Source organism: Sceloporus occidentalis, unplaced genomic scaffold (genome assembly GCF_023333645.1).
Source record: "Sceloporus occidentalis isolate IW3139 unplaced genomic scaffold, rSceOcc1.0.p SCAF_69, whole genome shotgun sequence".
Taxonomy (NCBI): Eukaryota; Metazoa; Chordata; class Lepidosauria; order Squamata; family Phrynosomatidae; genus Sceloporus; species Sceloporus occidentalis.
The window spans coordinates 3417208-3437140 of NW_028317049.1; the positions used below are offsets into that span (position 1 = coordinate 3417208).

At 44.7% G+C, this 19933-nt stretch overlaps 1 protein-coding gene across 1 annotated transcript in view; it reads left to right on the forward strand.

Moving 5' to 3' along the window:
* The first annotated feature begins 549 nt into the window (after positions 1–549).
* Positions 550–19933, forward strand: part of LOC149286413 (nitric oxide synthase, inducible-like) — a 49110-nt gene continuing 29726 nt past the window's right edge. The window contains exons 1-8 of the mRNA XM_089494198.1: positions 550–576; positions 5903–6063; positions 10735–10816; positions 11316–11429; positions 12651–12799; positions 16716–16875; positions 19220–19311; positions 19627–19768. Coding sequence (XP_089350324.1) covers positions 5945–6063; positions 10735–10816; positions 11316–11429; positions 12651–12799; positions 16716–16875; positions 19220–19311; positions 19627–19768 — 858 coding nt within the window. The 5' untranslated portion in view covers positions 550–576; positions 5903–5944. The remainder of the gene's footprint in view (positions 577–5902; positions 6064–10734; positions 10817–11315; positions 11430–12650; positions 12800–16715; positions 16876–19219; positions 19312–19626; positions 19769–19933) is intronic.

Here is a 19933-nt window from a genome sequence, read left to right on the forward strand (position 1 = left end):
GGCCACAGTCATCTCTCCTCCTCCCCTCCCTGAATTTGCATAATGGAAAATGGTACAAAATGCTTCAGCTTTCTAAACTCTCCAGATTTTCAGAAAGCTTGAAGGGAAAGAGAGAAGCAATCCCTTTCCTTGCAAAGACCTGAGTTTAAAAACCTCAAGGTAAGAGGGTTGGTTCTTGTTGCCAGTTGGGGCACATGGATCGTCCTTGCAGCCCAGTTTGGCAGCATTGAGAGGCTGAGCCTCCTCAGTCTGTTCTCTGTGAAGATTTGGCTTTTGTCTCAGATTTAAGAGAGCAAAGGATTTCTTATCTGGCGAGGGAGAATAAGGCGTATCATCAACGTGGGTAGGCAGCATGTGAAATACGTTGGATTGCTGAATGGGTGGGACAGAGGATTGCAAAAAAGATCTTGCAACTCTGTCTAGCTCAATACGGAGCTCCATCACTGGATGCAATCCTATGGAGCTTTCAAACCAAAGGCCGCCATCCAAGCACATTTAAACTTCTTTTTCCTTCAGTAGGAGGATCTGATCCGAAAACCTTTACACCGAAAAGAGCAGACCGTCAAGAAACCCGAGGTATGTCTATGCAGAAGTAAGTGCAACTCAGCTCAATGGGACTGACTCCCAGGTAAGTGTGCCGAGGGTTGCGGACCCTTTCGTCCGACTGGATCGTATCCAAACCGTATGGATCACGAAGCTAGAATCCTATAGCATTTGATCCCATGGTTATTGGGAATCCTATAGCAGCTGGAACTGGGGACAGGATATTTAAAAGTAGTGTATATACTCGACTATAAGTTGAGCTCATGTATAAGTCGAGAGCAAGGGGTCTATGCAGAAGTAAGTGCAACTCAGCTCAATGGGACTGACTCCCAGGTAAGTGTGCCGAGGGTTGCGGACCCTTTCGTCCGACTGGATCGTATCCAAACTGTATGGATCACGAAGCTAGAATCCTATAGCATTTGATCCCATGGTTATTGGGAATCCTATAGCAGCTGGAACTGGGGACAGGATATTTAAAAGTAGTGTATATACTCGACTATAAGTTGAACTCATGTATAAGTCGAGAGCAAGTTTTGGGGCCAAAATTATGTATGGATAAGTTGAGGGTAAAATTTAGAGGCGCATAGCAAAGGACCTGACGGATGAAGCAAAGCAAAACAATGTCAAAGAACGTATGAAATTCCAGCAGACATAACTCTTTGTGTTCACTTTTAAGGCTGGATAGATGAGAGAATAGATGGGATCAGTGCTTCCAGACAGGTTCTACTCTTGCTTTTTCACAAGGAGGTGATTCCTTCTTTTAAATAAGAGTTAAGATACACTACTTACATGGACTGATGGATAAGTCGACTCAGGTTTTTGGGGTCCATTTGATTGACCATAATTTCTAGATTTATACATGAGTGTATACAGTGTATTAAAATGTCATATAACATCTTGTTGTAATAGAAGTTTATCCTGTGAATATCTTAGAAAAACTGAGTAATTATGCAAAATGATTTAACACGACGTTGTGCAAAATCCCGCCATTAATGGGTCACAAAGAAGCATTGATGCACATCTTTTTACTTTGGGGATTTTAGTGACAGTGCATTTCCAATATCTCTTTCTTTGCACAACTGCGTGTGATAATCATTGTGCGATTACTCGCCATTTCCGCTTCATTTGCGGGATGCTTTAAATGCGCTTTAATCTCTCTTTAATGTCAAAATGAGCCCCAGTGTGATAAACTCCAATGAGAGTGTAGTAGAGAATAATTGCATAGCTTGAGTTTTGCTTTGGGTTTGCTTTTTTAAAACAGAAAACAGTGGGTTTACTATTGCCCAAATGAAGCCTGCGATCCTAAATGCATTCCCCTAAACTGGGATTTGCTTTGTCGGAGGCGTATAGAGACTTATGCCGTAAGAGTTTGAAAGTCCCGCTGTTTATCCTGTAAGGATCCAAGCATTTGGCACAGTCACAATCGCAGCATTGTCAGAAGCGATCTCTTTTCGTTCCGGTATTTAGGATGTTCATTTGCAGAATGATTGGAAGATGAAAGAAATCTCTCTCTTTTTGATGTGGTGAAAACATGTAAAGAATGTTTTAAGAATGCTTGGGGATGTAACCCTACATCTCTTGACTTGGATGCAGGTCCTTCTTTTTTCAATGGGACTTGAAATTTAGGATTGCAATCTAAACTTCTCCCACTGAAACCCAATTTATTTCTGTTTGGCCATTTGTGAAAACCTTAATTGCGACATTGCGTTTTGCATGGGATAATCGCTGTTTAAACCCCCAGTTTTGCCCTGTGTGTTAAGGTCCATAGCTGTGTATCAGGGGCCTGTTACAGACTGCCAAAATAAAGCTATTTTGGGTCTCTTTGGAGGTATGCTGCTTAAATGATGCATGCATCCTAAGAATCCAGAAGCTGCACCAAAAGCTGCACTCCAGTGCTTAGGAATGGAGTGTGGCTTTGGCGCAAGCATCCTAAGAATCCAGAAGCTGCACCAAAGCTGCACTCCAGTGCTTAGGAATGGAGTGTGGCTTTGGCGCGAGCGTCCTAAGAATCCAGAAGCTGCACCAAAGCTGCACTCCAGCGCTTAGGAATGGAGTGTGGCTTTGGCGCGACCTCCGGACTCTTAGGACCCATGCATCATTTAAATAGCATACCTCCAAAGAGACCCGAAGCAGCTTTATTTTGGCAGTCTGTAACAGGACAGGATACACAAAAAGATCTTGTCACACCTTTGAGACTAAAGACATTTGTGGCATAAGCTTTCATAGAATAATGTCTACTCCATCAGATGCCAGAGGAAGTGTCTGATAGCGTTTGGTGCAAGATGAAGCGTCAGGTGTATTTGATGGAGGCTAAGGGATGATCCAGACTGCAAAAGTCCTGGATCTTGTTGTATAATTGTACAATTGTATAATCAGTTAAAATAAACTGACCTGGGGAGTTGGTATAAAAAGTCTCTGGTTGCACCAGGATCTGAAAATAAAGTGATCTCTTTTTGTTCTGGTGCTGAGGACGTTCATCTGCGGAATGACCAGAAGGTGAAAGAAATCTCTCTTTGGATAAACCAAAGCATATGGATCTCCCGATTAAAACGGGAAAAGACATGGAACCAAATCTGGGGCTTTCTGCTCCCTTTCATCCCAAGCATACTTTCTGCAAACTGAGTTCAACCAGAGACTCAAATAACTGCGGAGGGAGAGAAGAAAAGGGAGCAAAGGCCTGTTACAGACAGCCAAAATAAAGCTGCTTCGAGTCACAGTGGAGGTATGGTGTTTCAATGATGCACGTGTCCTAAGAGTCCAGAAGTCGCGCCAAAGCCATGCTCCAGCCCTAAGGACTAGAGCGTGGTTTTGGTGTGGCTTCTGGACTCTTAAGACACATGCATCATTGAAACACCATACCTCCACTGTGACTCGAAGCAGCTTTATTTTGGCTGTCTGTAACAGGCCAAAGTCTTGCCCTTCCCTGGAGGCTCCGGCAAAAGCAAACTGCTGCAGCGTTTCATAGCTTGTGCATTCTTCCTCATCAATAACTTATGGCTCTGATGATGCTTGGCCACATGTGTTTTGGCTTTGATTTGTTAAATGTTGGAGGGTAATCTATAGTCAATTAATAATAATAATAATAATAATAATAATAATAATTGACTGTATTGGGATGGGATTGCAGCAACCTGCTAGGAGGGATGAGCAGGGCATGTGCCATTGCTCCACCTGCGCAGAACTTCATCATATGCATCCGAATCTCATCTTAAATTGGAAATGTTCTAGGGCAGCTTAATTGCTTTCATTTCTTGATTGATTTAAACTGGAATTTCAGGATCCTCATAGTCCCAGTGCCAAGTTATTAATTAATTCTATGAGAAATAACACTAAAGAGCCATGTTCCCAAGTGCGCATTTACCCAAAGCCTACTTCTCTTGGACTTTTGCAAAACTCCCTTCTTGCGGTTTGTTAGTCCCTCGAGGCGAGAGAATTTCAGCATTTGGGTCATAAGATCCAAACCACTCATTTCATTTCATGAACAGAGGATGATCATTTCATTAATTCCAAAATTTGAAACCAATAAGTAGAAAAAGGAGCTTGGAAGAGTTTCTTCTTTACATCCAAATAGCCTTCCCAAGTTCTATACCAAACTCCGCATCTGTCCCAAGAAACTGAATTTTGGAGCTCATAATCCTGGGAAGATTCTTGGGCTCAGTCAGTAACATATAGGCTAGATCTGCTCTGCAGAATTAATGCAGTTTGATGCCGCTTTTACTGCCGTGGCTCTGTCCTATGGAATCCTGGGATGTGTAGTTTGTTGCGGCACCAGAGCTCTCCAACAGAGAAGGCTAACCGTTTCACAAAAGGACAGATCCTAGGATTCTATAGCATTGAGCCACAGCAGTTAAAGCTGTACCAAACTGAATTAATTCTGCAATGCGGATGCAGAAGGACAAAAAGGCAAGGAGATGAGAATATAAGAACGGAAGAAAGGAAGGCATATTGGTGGCTGTCAAATATTGCTCTATACTGGTTTATGAATACTGCCATCGTATGCACACATTTTATGCTCTTTAAGTGGAACTCCAATTTATGGTGACTCTTCTAGAGTTTTCTTGGCATGATATACTAATATATAGGTCTGTCCCTGGCTTTCCACTCCACCAAATGCATCTGAGGAAGTAGACTTAAGTCTAGGAAAGCTCATGCTGCCAACGTCTTTCTTTCAGTGAGTCTCAAAGGCGCAACAAGATCTCTCCACATACTTGACCCTATATATGCATCTAAGGAAGTAGACTTAAGTCTAGGAAAGCTCATGCTGCCAACGTCTTTCTTTCAGTGAGTCTCAAAGGCGCAACAAGATCTCTCCACATACTTGACCCTATATATGCATCTAAGGAAGTAGACTGAAGTCTAGGAAAGCTCATGCTGCCAACGTCTTTCTTTCAGTGAGTCTCAAAGGCGCAACAAGATCTCTCTACATACGCATTCAAAGGAGATTTGCCAATGCTTTCCTCTGAGGCTGAGAGAGTGTGACTTGCCCAAGGACTTTCAATGGTGGGGATTCAATGGGGTCTCCAACGATGCATCTACACTGTAGAAATAATGCAATCTGACATCATTTTAAGTGCTGCAGCTCCATGCCATGGGATCCTGAGATTTGTAACAACAACAACGAGAACAATAATAAAACCAAATCTAACCAATGAAGCATATTCAAAGACATAGCCGTGTTAGTCTGTAGCATCAGTATGTAGGGAGGTTTGTAGCACCTTTGAGACTGACTGAAAGAAAGAAGTTGGCAGCATGAGCTTTCATAGACTAAAGTCTACTTCCTCAGTTGCTTATTATTATTATTATTATTATTATTATTAATATTATTATTCAAAGACATAGCCACGTTAGTCTGTAAAATCGGTATGTAGAGAGCTCTTGTAGCACTGAAAGAAAGAAGTTGGCAGCATCAGCTTTCCTAGACTTCAGTCTCCTTCCTCAGATGCATTCCTCAGATCAAATGCATCTGTGGAAATAGACTTAAGTCTAGGAAAGCTCATGCTGCCAACGTCTTTCTTTCAGTGAATCTCAAAGGTGCTGCAAGATCTCTCTGCGATGCTAAATCCGCATGCATTCATGCAGGTACTTTCAAGACAGTACTTTCACCCTAAGATTCCTCCTCAAGATCTGGAAACTCTTAACAGCCCAATCTAGAGAGCTGCAAGGCATTTTGCCTTTAAGCCCAGAATCTAAAGTGACCTGACTGTAGCCTTGTGGAGCAATGGCAGATATCAGAGAGCCGTATTTGAACCGATCCATGTGACAAACTGAAGCATCTCTCTCTCTCTTTCGGTCTTAAAATAATGGTCTCCTTCATTCTGCTAATGTCATTTTTATCTCTCTTCCCCTACTCACCGTTAAGGTGTCCACCTTTCTTGGCGCAGGATCTGAGAGCTTCCAGAACATGCAGAAAATGATGTGCCCTTGGCCGCTGTTTTTTAAGCCTCAAACCAGTAAGGACAAGTCCCGAGAAGAGAAAGATATTAACAACAACATGGAAAAAGCAGCCAAGCATGGCTGCAGGTGAGATGCCTTTTTGCTTTTTGTCTCCTTCTCTCAGAACTTGGGGGGGACTGAAAAGGATTTGCAATAAATTCAAGGCAGACAGCTCCTCCGCTCAAACATAAAACTTGGTCCTATGAGGTTGCAATCCCATACAATCTTGCAGTTATTGTGGTTGTGTGGCTTCACGTTGCGTCTGGCTTCCTAAGGCGAACCTATCCAAGAGTATTCTTGGCGTGATTTGTTCCGAGGAGGTTTGCCATTGCTTTCCCCTGAGGCTGAGAGAGTGTGACTTGTCCGATGTCACTCATGTCCAAGCAGGGAATTGAACTCTGGTCTCTGGTCTTTAAATAGTGACTATGGCCTGTTACAGACTGCCAAAATAAAGCTGCTTCGGGTCTCTTTGGAGGTATGTTGTTTAAATGATGCATGCACCCTAAGGATCCGGAAGCTGCACCAAAGCTGCACTCCAGTGCTTAGGAATGGAGTGTGGCTTTGGTGCGACCTCCGGACTCTTAGGACCCATGCGTCATTTAAATAGCAGACCTCCAAAGAGACCCGAAGCAGCTTTATTATGGCAGTCTGTAACAGGCCCGTATGACCATCTGTCGGGGACGCTTTGACTGTGAATTCCTGCATGGCAGAATGGGGTTGGACTGGATGGCCTTTGGGGTCTCTTCCAACTCTATGATTCTATGAAATACTGCTTTTAACCTGTGTTTTTACCTTCTTTTACAGCTGTAATAAAGAGTCATAGGCTAACATTCAAATCACTATGCCATGCTGACATTGCAATAGCAATCAAAGAATCAAAGCCTTCCTGTTCCCGGCTGTCAAAAGGGGAACGGATGAGAGGACAGTTCAGACATGATGATTGTACCGGAAGCGGAGGAAATTCACCGCTGTTTTCTTAACAAGCCCTCAGTCTGGGATGCTTTGGAAATACATATCCACCTGGCAAATTCCCTGCGGCGACCCGTTTTGTCCATCACATCCTCCGCCTTTGTTTTGTTACTATAACCGGCTTGCAACCGTGTGAGCTTTGCAGCACTTGACGTGGGCCCTTTGTTCGGATAGCCGGGTGGTTTTCCAGTTTCTGCATCACCTTCAGGTGGAATCTCCCTCTTTGGAAGTCTTTAAACAGAGGCTGGATGGCCATCTGTCAGGGATGCTCAGACTGAGAGTTCCTGCATGGCAGAATGGGGTTGGACTGGATGGCCCTTGGGGTCTATTCCAACTCTACGATTCTATGGCCTGTTATAGACTGCCAAAATAAAGCTGCTTGGGGTCTCTTTGGAGATATGCTATTTAAATGACGCATGGGTCCTAAGAGTCCGGAGGTTGTGCCAAAGCCACACTCCATTCCTAAGCACCGGAGTGCAGCTTTGGAGCAGCTTCCGGATTCTTAGGATGCATGCATCATTTAAACAGCATACCTCCAAAGAGACCCCAAGCAGCTTTATTTTGGCAGTCTGTAACAGGCCTATGTTTCTATTTCTGTTTCTTCACTGAATTTATGTAGATTATCCGTGGTCATTATTTTTGCTTCCTTTGTGTTCAGCAGTAAGCCTGCCTTTGCGCGTTCTTCCTTGATCTTCCTTACTAGTTGTTCCAGGTCTGTGCGGTTCTCCGCTAGTACTATGGTGTCATTTGCGTATCTCAGATTGTTGATGTTCCTTCCTCCTATTTTCCCTCCTCCTTCTTCTATGCCCAAACCCACTTTTCGTATAATATGTTCTGCATATAAGTAGAACAAGTATGGTGATAAGATGCAGCCTTGCCTGACTCCTTTGCCAACCGGGAACCATTCTGTTCCTCCGGATTCTGCTCCGACAGAAGCCTCTTGTCCTGAGTGCAGATTCCTCATCAGGACTATCAGATGTGTTGGCACTTCCATGTCTTTAAGGACGTTCCATAGCCTTCCATGATCTATGCAGACAAAGGCTTTGCTATAATCTATAAAATCTGCTAGTTTGCTAGAGAATTTGCTCCCCCGCATCATATACCCTTGTGCCTTCCGTTCTCGATATCTTTGTTTTTCTCCTTGGCTGAAGTTTGTGCATCTGGATGACCTGTAATCCATGCGCTGATGAATATCTTGTTCCAAAATATGTTTCTCAACTTTATCTTACCCGTGAGCTTCCATCCGATAGCTAATCTGGGCTCTCAACCAGCAAATCTGCCTAAAACGGGGGAACACTCTTCAACTAGCGACTGAGCAGGACTTGCAAATAAGTTATGTTCATCCAATTTAAGGTGGGACACATTGCTAACCATCCAAAAGATGTGCAGGGTATCTCCATCTTTAAGCATAGGGCCTGTTACAGACTGCCAAAATAAAGCTGCTTCAGGTCTCTTTGGAGGTATGCTGTTTAAATGATGCATGCACCCTAAGAATCCAGAAGCTGCACCAAAGCTGCACTCCAGCGCTTAGGAATGGAGTGTGGCTTTGGCGCGAGCGTCCTAAGAATCCAGAAGCTGCACCAAAGCTGCACTCCGGTGCTTAGGAATGGAGTGTGGCTTTGGCGCGAGCATCCTAAGAATCCAGAAGCTGCACCAAAGCTGCACTCCAGTGCTTAGGAATGGAGTGTGGCTTTGGCGTGAGCATCCTAAGAATCCAGAAGCTGCACCAAAGCTGCACTCCGGTGCTTAGGAATGGAGTGTGGCTTTGGCGCGAGCATCCTAAGAATCCAGAAGCTGCACCAAAGCTGCACTCCAGTGCTTAGGAATGGAGTGTGGCTTTGGCGTGAGCATCCTAAGAATCCAGAAGCTGCACCAAAGCTGCACTCCGGTGCTTAGGAATGAAGTGTGGCTTTGGCGCGAGCATCCTAAGAATCCAGAAGCTGCACCAAAGCTGCACTCCGGTGCTTAGGAATGGAGTGTGGCTTTGGCGCGAGCATCCTAAGAATCCAGAAGCTGCACCAAAGCTGCACTCCGGTGCTTAGGAATGGAGTGTGGCTTTGGCGCGAGCATCCTAAGAATCCAGAAGCTGCACCAAAGCTGCACTCCGGTGCTTAGGAATGGAGTGTGGCTTTGGCGCGAGCATCCTAAGAATCCAGAAGCTGCACCAAAGCTGCACTCCAGTGCTTAGGAATGGAGTGTGGCTTTGGCGTGAGCATCCTAAGAATCCAGAAGCTGCACCAAAGCTGCACTCCGGTGCTTAGGAATGGAGTGTGGCTTTGGCGCGAGCATCCTAAGAATCCAGAAGCTGCACCAAAGCTGCACTCCAGTGCTTAGGAATGGAGTGTGGCTTCGGCGCGAGCGTCCTAAGAATCCAGAAGCTGCACCAAAGCTGCACTCCAGCGCTTAGGAATGGAGTGTGGCTTTGGCGCGACCTCCGGACTCTTAGGACCCATGCATCATTTAAAGAGCATACCTCCAAAGAGACCCGAAGCAGCTTTATTTGGGCAGTCTGTAACAGGCCCTAGAATCCTAGAGTTGGTAGAGACCCCAAGGGCCATCCAGTCCAACCCCATTCTGCCATGCAGGAACTCTCAATCATAGCATCCCTGACAGATGACCATCCAGCCTCTGCTTAAAGACTTCCAATGATGCTCATGAAGACATTTGAGTCTATCTGTTTGGGCACAGATGGCGATAGGAATTTCCAATAGGGGTTAACCAATTTGGCAATAATTGTTCTATCGCAAATTAATGCTGTTGCGAATGGACACCATACCTATTTATTATTATTTATTTTATTTGTATTTACTTCATTTGTATACCTATTCTGCATGCATTTGTGCCTTAGTTGAATATTCACAGACTATCCTTTTATTGCAACCTATTGCCTTCTGACTCCATTGTTTACCATTCCCTTTACACTTTTTGGGTAGGGATATCAATCTTCATCATTTGTCTTTCTCACCTCTGAATTAAAAGGTCACCCCAATGTTCACCCCGTTGCACAATTTACAAGCGGTGCAGCAATTTGAGCGTTGGACGACGACTCTGGAGATCAGGGTTCAATTCCTGCTCGGCCGTGAAACCTATTGAGGGACTTAGGGCAAGTCACACTCTCTCAGCCTCAGAGCAAGACAATGGCAAACCTCCTCTGAACAAAGCTTGCAAGAAAAGTCCATGATAGGTTTGCTTTAGGGTTGCTGAAAGTCGGAAATAACTTGAAGGCACACAACACACGCAACATTTACAAGAGTTTACTTGACACAGAAAAAGTTGCCTGTGCAGGAAAACCTGTTTTCTGAGCAGTAGAAACCCACCATGATTTTTTTCGCCTGATGTTCTGACAACAACAACAAATAATAATAATAATAATACATTTTATTTTTACCCCACCTCTTCAAAAAGATTGAGGCGGCTTACAGCAATAAAACATACAATGCAATATAATAAATCCCATTATTCCCCCCATCCTTAAACTAATCCATACAAATTATAATCACGTTATTGCATCCAGTTTCCAGATAACGGGGGTTTTCTTTTCCTTGTGATTCACATTTTTCCACCTCTGTCTGTGCACATATACATACATACATACATACATACAAACACTTAGTAACTGGAGATCACACGTCATCCATTGATTGGACTCCAGTCTGCAAAACTTTGCCCATATACATTTGGCAGTCTCAAAGATACTACAACCTTGGCTTTGTTTTAACAGTTGTACAAAACCTATTGCATAGAGCATATTTTTGGTTGGCGTCACTTATTCTCTCCTTTTTCTTCCAGTTTGGCCAAACCGGATGGAACCCTACTAAATGGTCTAAGCCAGAAACCGGATGTGATCATACACACCGCGACGGCAAGAGACGTGAGTCTGAATTTGGGGTATCATAAATTGAATAAGTCTCATGGGGTGATGGTTTGAGCGTTGGGCTATGAGTCTGGTTTGAATCTATGTTCAAGCGTAACAACTCAGTGGATGGTCAAGTCACAGAGGATGGCGATGGCAAACCCACTCTGAAACTGGCCAAGAAAACCCTATGATAGGGTTGCCTTAGGCTCACCAAAAACGACTTGCAGGCATGCAACACGCTACCCACCACAATGCAGCAATTATTTCTAAGTATGAACATGGGATGAGCATATGAACATTTTATTGAATCCCATAGTTAGTTACTTATTTTGCAACATACACAAGGCAACAATACTATTAGGCACGTGTCACTTATGAATGGTGAATGCTAGTCATTGCTCCCGTGTGTCTTAGGCGGAGGAAGGCCAAGAATCCTATGGCAAATGAATCGCCAAGTTAATTTTTCTTCTTCTTAATTTCTTAACCACCACGTTAATTTTTCTTGTCTGCCCAGAACCTTCTCCCGAATAGAAACAAGCAAATCTCTGGCTGCCCACGGCATTTAAAAATTAAAAACTGGGAAAATGGAACGGCGCTTCAGGATGCATTGCACCATCAGGCGAAAGAGGTAAGAGGATGAAGGAGTGCATGGTTTTTAGTGTGCTTCTCTACATCAGCCCGGTCCATTTGGGGTTAGCGCATCAGGTCCTTCTCTATCAACTTTATCAGATCCATGGCTGTGAAAAACAGGACCCTACTCGCTATTGAGGTGTGAGTAAAACCGGAGTTAGGAGGTAGGGAATGCAAATGCAATAGAGGGTCCCAGACGAGGCATATTTCCCTGCATTATGGTGCAAAACGTTATTGCATTTCTTACTTGTTCTTAATGTAAATTTACTTCAGCAAATGCAAAAGTGTGATATCGGGTTATTCTTCCATGGGGCAAAACAGCTTGGAAGAATTACATTTTTGGACTGCGAGTCCCATATATTCAAGCCTTGATATATTCTGAGGCTGCATTCATGCTGCAGAAATAGTAATAATAATAATAATAATAATAATAATAATAATAATAATAACAATAATAATAATGCTTTATTTATATAGCACTGTATAATATATAATATAATATAATATAATATAATATAATATAATATAATAATCCGGTTTGACACCACTTTAACTGCCACGGCTCAGTGCTGTGGAATTCTGAGAACTGTAGTTTTGTGCGACATTTAGCCTTCTCTGTCAGAGAGCCCTGGCACCACGACAAACTACAATTCCCAGGATTCCATAGCGTTTAACCATGGCAGTTACAGTGGTATCAAAGCAGATTATTTCATAGAATCATAGGCCTGTTACAGACTGCCAAAATAAAGCTGCTTGGGGTCCCCTTGGAGGTATGCTATTTAAATGATGCATGGGTCCTAAGAGTCCAGAGGTCGCGCCAAAGCCACACTCCATTCCTAAGCACTGGAGGGCAGCTTTTGGTGCAGCTTCTGGATTCTTAGGATGCTCGCGCCAAAGCCACACTCCATTCCTAAGCACTGGAGCGCAGCTTTGGTGCAGCTTCCGGATTCTTAGGATGCATGCAGCATTTAAATAGCATATCTCCAAAGAGACCCGATGCAGCTTTATTTTGGCAGTCTGTAACAGGCCATAGAGTTGCAAGAGACCACAAGGGCCATCCATTTCCTCAGATGCAACCTGAACCTGTAGTCCAAAAAATGAATGTTTCCAAGCACTGCTTGCAGAGGTGATGCTCTCACCACTGTCTTCATGCTGAATTGGTGCACTGTGGATTTGGGGATGTTTACTGACCTGTCTCAATTATATTGTTCGTTTCCAGGTTCTTAGCTGCAGGTCCAGAGTTTGTCAAGGGTCTCTCATGAACACCTCGGCTTTGGTCAGGGGTCCCCGAAACAAACCGGCCCCCGGAGATGAATTATTGCTCCAAGCGACAGAGTTTATCAATCTGTTCTACAGTTCATCTAAAGGGTGAGCCAATTTTGTGCTTACTATAATGCCGGGATGTCACCCAATGGGTTTTCATGTTTGAGCAGGGATTTGAACCCTGATCTCCAGTGTTGCAGTCCACAAACCATTGCACCAACCTGGCTCTCACATGAAGGTTGATGTTGTTATTGTGGTGTGCCTTCAAATCGTTTCTGACCAATGGCAACCCGAATGGTTTTCTCGGCAAGGGTTGTTTAGAGGAGGTTTGCCATTGCCTTTTCCTGAGGCTGAGAGCTTGCCCCAGGTCTCCCAGTGGGTTCATGGGCAAACTGGGAATTGAACCCTGGTCTCCAGAGCCATAGTCCAGCGCTCAAACCACTATGCCATGTTGCCTCCCATGAAGGTACAGTCTGGCAAAAGCTAGACAGCTTGACATTTGCAAGACTGACTTTCAATCTTTGCTGAGTTGGGCCTATTTTGCATTCAAGGAACATTAGAAAATTCATAGACTTATACATGAGAATATATAAAGTATGTAACTTTCTGTTTCTGCATTTCCAAGTGGTTGAAAACCATGATTTGTGAATTTCAAAGCCTGGAAGAGATGCTTTTTGGGGCTAGAATCCCCAGCCATTAGTTATTCAGAGACTTTGGCTCTTGTCACAAGGTTCAGAAGGATCATGACCCTAGATTTCACACTTAGCAACTTGATTTTGCAGTCCCTGGCTGGCTATTTCTAATCTAGTTATTTGGAATCAAATACTTCCTGTTATCTCCGTCACAAGAAAGCCATCTCATTATTTTGTCTTTGGTGGCATCTTACCAAGGTAACATGGCATCTTACAGTCTCACCAAGAGCGCCATTATTCCAGATATTAATGCCCAGACCCTTCTTTTGTTTTCATTATTTGGAAGACATCCTTTTTACCTTGAAAGATTTCCAAGGCAGTAGCCATGATTTCACAACCAAGAAAGCAATGAGCCTAATGCCCCTTAAAGACCAACAGGTTTATTTAGCGCAGTGGTTCCCAAACTTTGGGACTGAACGGACAGGCCAAAATAAAGCTGCTTCGGATCACTTTGGAGGTATGCTATTTAAATGACGCATGCGTCCTAAGAGGCCAGAAGCCGCACCAAAGCCATGCTCCGGTCCTAAGGACTGCAGCACAGCTTTGGCGCAGCTTCTGGCCTCTTAAGATGCATGTGTCATTTAAACAGCATACCTCCAAAGTGACCCGAAGCAGCTTTATTTTGGCCTGTCTGTTCATGCCCTTTGGTCCTCCAGATGTTTGGGACTTCAGCTCCCAGAATTCCTGACTGTTGGCCAAGCTGGTTGGAGCTTCTGGGTGTTGAAGTCAAAAACATCTGGAGGGCCAAAGTTTGGGAACCACTGATTTAGCGTAAACCTTCATGGATTTCAATCCACCAGAGGCATGAAGTCTTGGTTCAACTAGCAAAAGGGATGCAGGGGAACTGAAGCGTGAAAGGTACATTATTGAATAACCATTATTTAATAGGGATTTTGGGTGGTAATATGGATGTCCAAGCATGGATATATGGATTATTTTGTCTTCTCCATATTGCAAGAGGCAAAATTTAACCTCTGAAAGATTGACTTTGGGTGGAAAACTGCGATCGATGTGAGACTCGAAATGGAAATAGTAGAGTTAGTGACAAGTGCCCAAACGGTGGCCATTAACAAGTGGTAGATGGGTCATAATACTGTGTATATAAGTGATCTGATTAAGATTTATAGTGATATAATAAGCTTTTTTGCCTCTGTCGGCAGGGAGTTAATATTGAAGAGGTGTGTTATTTTTCACTATGTGTCATTTGAGCCATTTCCTTCCCATTGTGAGAAAGTCTTTGCAACCACCATGCAGTTTTCAAAGCCGATCTCCAATTCAGGACTTCTTCTGTTGAAAATTGGCATGGAAAATTGGCACAGAGAGTAGTATTTTCTTCATGGGGAACGGCATTTTTTTTTCAGAAGTATTGTTTTCTGTGCTGAAAATTCTCATTCCTGGGCAAAAATAGCCTGGTGTGAATTTTGCACAGAATAAATCCTGAACTGCAAAGATTCCTATCATTTAAGGATTCTTTTGGGTTAGGATTTCTCAACTCTCAAGAAACATTTTTTCCATTCATTTTTTGAATATGTTTGAATGTTCTTTCCATCCTTAGTGTTGAGCCTCTTGATTAATTCTGATTCAGCCATTTTGCATTGGAATCTGTCTTTAAGGGACTTTTAAAGCATTACGAGTCTGGAATAACTGTCTGCAAAGGGATCTTGCAACACCTTTCAGACTAAGGCCTGTTACAGACTGCCAAAATAAAGCTGCTTGGGGTCTCTTTGGAGGTATGCTTTTTAAATGACGCATGGGTCCTAAGAGTCCGGAGGTCGCGCCAAAGCTGCTTGGGGTCTCTTAGGAGGTATGCTATTTAAATGATGCATGGGTCCTAAGAGTCCGGAGGTCGCGCCAAAGCCTCACTCCATTCCTAAGCGCTGGAGTGCAGCTTTGGTGCAGCTTCCGGATTCTTAGGATGCTCGCGCCAAAGCCACACTCCATTCCTAAGCGCTGGAGTGCAGCTTTGGTGCAGCTTCCGGATTCTTAGGATGCTCGCGCCAAAGCCACACTCCATTCCTAAGCGCTGGAGTGCAGCTTTGGTGCAGCTTCTGGATTCTTAGGATGCTCGCGCCAAAGCCACACTCCATTCCTAAGCGCTGGAGTGCAGCTTTGGTGCAGCTTCCGGATTCTTAGGATGCTCGCGCCAAAGCCACACTCCATTCCTAAGCGCTGGAGTGCAGCTTTGGTGCAGCTTCCGGATTCTTAGGATGCTCGCGCCAAAGCCACACTCCATTCCAAAGCGCTGGAGTGCAGCTTTGGTGCAGCTTCTGGATTCTTAGGATGCTCGCGCCAAAGCCACACTCTATTCCTAAGCGCTGGAGTGCAGCTTTGGTGCAGCTTCTGGATTCTTAGGATGCTCGCGCCAAAGCCACACTCTATTCCTAAGCGCTGGAGTGCAGCTTTGGTGCAGCTTCCGGATTCTTAGGATGCTCGCGCCAAAGCCACACTCCATTCCTAAGCGCTGGAGTGCAGCTTTGGTGCAGCTTCCGGATTCTTAGGATGCTCGCGCCAAAGCCACACTCCATTCCTAAGCGCTGGAGTGCAGCTTTGGTGCAGCTTCCGGATTCTTAGGACGCTCGCGCCAAAGCCACACTCCATTCCTAAGCGCTGGAGTGCAGCTTTGGTGCAGCTTCCGGATTCTTAGGACGCTCGCGCCAAAGCCACACTCCATTCCTAAGCGCTGGAGTGCAGCTTTGGTGCAGCTTCCGGATTCTTAGGACGCTCGCGCCAAAGCCACACTCCATTCCTAAGCGCTGGAGTGCAGCTTTGGTGCAGCTTCTGGATTCTTAGGACGCTCGCGCCAAAGCCACACTCCATTCCTAAGCGCTGGAGTGCAGCTTTGGTGCAGCTTCCGGATTCTTAGGACCCATGCATCATTTAAACAGCATACCTCCAAAGAGACCCGAAGCAGCTTTATTTTGGCAGTCTGTAACAGGCCTATATGTGCAAAAGAAGTTAAAGCATTAGCTTTTGTAAGTTTGAGTCTATTCCTGCAGATGCAACTGAAGACCAAGTCTACAAAAGTTGATGCTACAAATCCTTCTACGCAGTTACTTGTTCAGAGATGGCCACTTTATTTCTTTGTATGTGTATTTTAGTCATAAAAAAGAGAGAGAATTGAACTTGCCTGAACAGCTGGTTTTGTCGCCCTTTCTACAATTGCAGACCTTGATTCATTTCAATGCAGAATAATCTTCTGATACACAAAGTCGCATCTGTGCGGTGCCCGAAATACAGTTTGAGCGATATTTTTGTAAATTGCTTCCAAATCCCGCTAGATCCAGATGTTACTCATCATTGACTATGGCGTCTGTTTCCTTTTCCCACAGGCTAGAAATAGACCATTTTGCACGTCTGGAAGCTGTGGCCAAAGAAATAGAAACAACAGGAACCTACCAGCTGACAGGGGAGGAACTCATCTTTGCTGCGAAGCAGGCCTGGAGAAATGCTCCAAGGTGCATTGGGAGGATCCAGTGGTCCAATTTACAGGTGGTTCTTCATTCGTTTGCTCTATGTATGGCTTTCCCACTAAATTGTACTCAGGCATTGATAGTGTTATGGTAAATGCCAAAGCACAGGCATTCATTGGGGTGCACGCCCCAAAGAACCGCACCCCACAAAGACTATGGGCCCAAACAGACAGGCCAAAATAAAGCTGCTTCGGGTCACTTTGGAGGTATGCTGTTTAAATGATGCATGCGTCCTAAGAGGCTGGAAGCTGCGCCAAAGCCCCACACTCCAGTCCTAAAGACTGGAGTGCACATGTGACGCTGCTTCTGGCCTCTTAAGATGTGTGTGTCATTTAAACAGCATTCCTCCAAAGTGACCCAAAGCAGCTTTATTTTGGTCTGTCTGTTTGGGCCCTATATCTCCCAAAATAACTTACCTGGAAAACTTTAGTGTGAAGGCGAAACCTAGAACTAGGGTATGTGCCAGCTAGAGCTTCAGCTAGGGGCGTGTCGACATGGACCAAATGAACCTGTTTGCTCCATCCTTGTGGCATCTTGTTCATATGATGCAGGACCAAAGTGGGGACTGTCTTCATGGTGTGAGGCCAATTCAACACCAGGACCATCCCTCCCTTAAACCTGATTTAAAACACATGACTTTCAGAGCATTCCAGAGCAACGTATACATGCGTATCACTGTACCACCCAATGCTGCAGCCGCTGGCGCAATTCATTCCCTCTGAGGCCACAACAAGGCACCTAGCCATGTGATTGATGCTGGGCAACTTGTTTCCAATCTCAGAGGGAGTGATTTGCACCAGTGGCACTGGTGCTGGATGGCACAGTGGGACACATATGTAGACAGCCTGGCATCACTCTGGAATGTGAAGGTAATAGGGAGAATTTGGAGTGGCCCAGAGTATACTGACCAGGGTAGAACTGACCTATTGTTGTTGCTGTTGTTGTCGTGTGCCTTCGAGTCATTTCCAGCTTATGGCTACCCTAAGGTGGGTTTTCTTAGCATAGCAATAGCATGCACATTTCTATACTGCTTATCAGTGCGCTCAGCATTCTCTAAGCAATTTACAATCTGTAAGGCAACTGCCCCCAACAAGCTGAGTACTCATTTATGAAAGGATGGAAGGCTGAGTCAACCTTGGAGCCCTGGGATCAAACCCACAACCTTGTGGTTGCAGGACTGGCATTTAACCACTACACCACTTGGCAAGATTTGTTCAGCGCAGATTTGCCACTGCCTTCCCCTGAGGCTGAGGGCATGTCACTTGCCCAAGATCCCCCAGTGGATTGCCATGGTTGAGCTGGGATTCGAACCCTGGTCTCCAGAGTCATAGTCCAACCTACCTTTGCCACTTAAGTCTGCCTGCAAAGCACATTCCCTAATTCCTGACTCATTCAAATACCAGGTGAATTTGCTTAAGGCAGGTACCACACCAGGTGACACCTAACGGATTAGAAAACTGGGCCACAACTAACTAACAAAATGAATTTCAACAGGGAGAAATGTAGGATACTACACTTGGACAGAATTCGAAGATATAGCCATGTCACTCTCTAACATCAGTATGTAGAGAGACCTTGTAGCATCTTTGGCCTGTTACAGACAGCCAAAATAAAGCTGCTTCGAGTCACAGTGGAGGTATGGTGTTTCAATGATGCACCATCCTAAGAGTCCAGAAGCCACACCAAAGCCATGATCCAGTCTTGAGCGTGGCTTTGGTGCGACTTCTGGACTCTTAGGACGCATGCATCATTGAAACGCCATACCTCTACTGTGACTCGAAGCAGCTTTATTTTGGCTGTCTGTAACAGGCCTTTGAGACTCACTGAAATAAAGAAGTTGGCAGCATGAGCTTTCGTAGACTTCACTATATGCATCTGAGGAAGTAGATGGATGTCTATGAAAGCTCATGCTGCCAACTTCTTTATTTCAGTTAATCTCAAAAAACGAATTTCAACAGGGACACACTGACTGGCGCTAAGCCTGCCCTAGGTCTCCATTATTCATGGCTGTTTTGCTTCAAGACATTTCCTTAGTGATCCATAGTGTTTAAACCCCAGCTTCTCCCATGTATTCCATTGCACATCCTATCGTCCACTCCCTTCTCCTTCCTGTGCAACGTAATTAGGAAAATTAGGATTGCCTCAACTCACAGGGCAGGATGAGGGAGAACATGTCTTCCTCACATACAGTTTCAGAGCAAAAGGTGCGCAAGGTGCATAATGTGATAGTGGGTTGCCAAAAGAAAGGATGTGCTAATTGTAGATCTGTATCTCATGGTAGATCTCAGGGTGGTTTTGGATTGTGCCGTTTGGATTGTGCTGGAAAAGTGACCTTCTTGTTGTTCTTAAAATAAACATTTTAGGTGTTTGATGCTCGTAGCTGTGCCACTGCCAAGGAAATGTTTGAGCACCTCTGCCGTCATTTGGAGTACTCTTCCAATGGAGGAAACATAAGGTATTTTTCTCCGTCTTCTTTCATTTTGTTTGCATCCCACGGATTGCCAGACAGGTTGTCACTCACTCTGATAGCAATAGCACTTACATACATTTCTATACTGCTTTATAGTGCTAAGCACTCCCTAAGTGGTTTACATTGTGTTGGCCAATGGCCCCCAACAAGCTGGGTACTCATTTTACTGATCTACGAAAGGATGGAAGGCTGAGCCAACTTTGGTGCCCTGGGTTTGAACTCACAACCTTGTGGCTGTAGTACCACTGTGCCACCAGGGCTCCTTCCTTGACTCTTCCTTGACTTTTCCTCGTCACACAGGTCAGCCATCACTGTCTTTCCGCAGAGGACTGACGGGAAACACGACTTCCGAATCTGGAATAGCCAACTCATTCGTTATGCTGGCTACCAAATGCCAGACGGTTCCATTGTGGGAGATCCAGCCAACGTGGAGCTCACCCAGGTAGGCACAAAAGCCAGGGATGAAAACCAAAGCCATCATAGAATCATATAGTTGGAAGAGGCTCCAAGGGCCATCCAGTCCAACCCCATTCTGCCATGCAGGAACTCTCAGTCAAAGTATCCCCAACAGATGGCCATCCAGCCTCTGTTTAAAAACCTCCAAAGA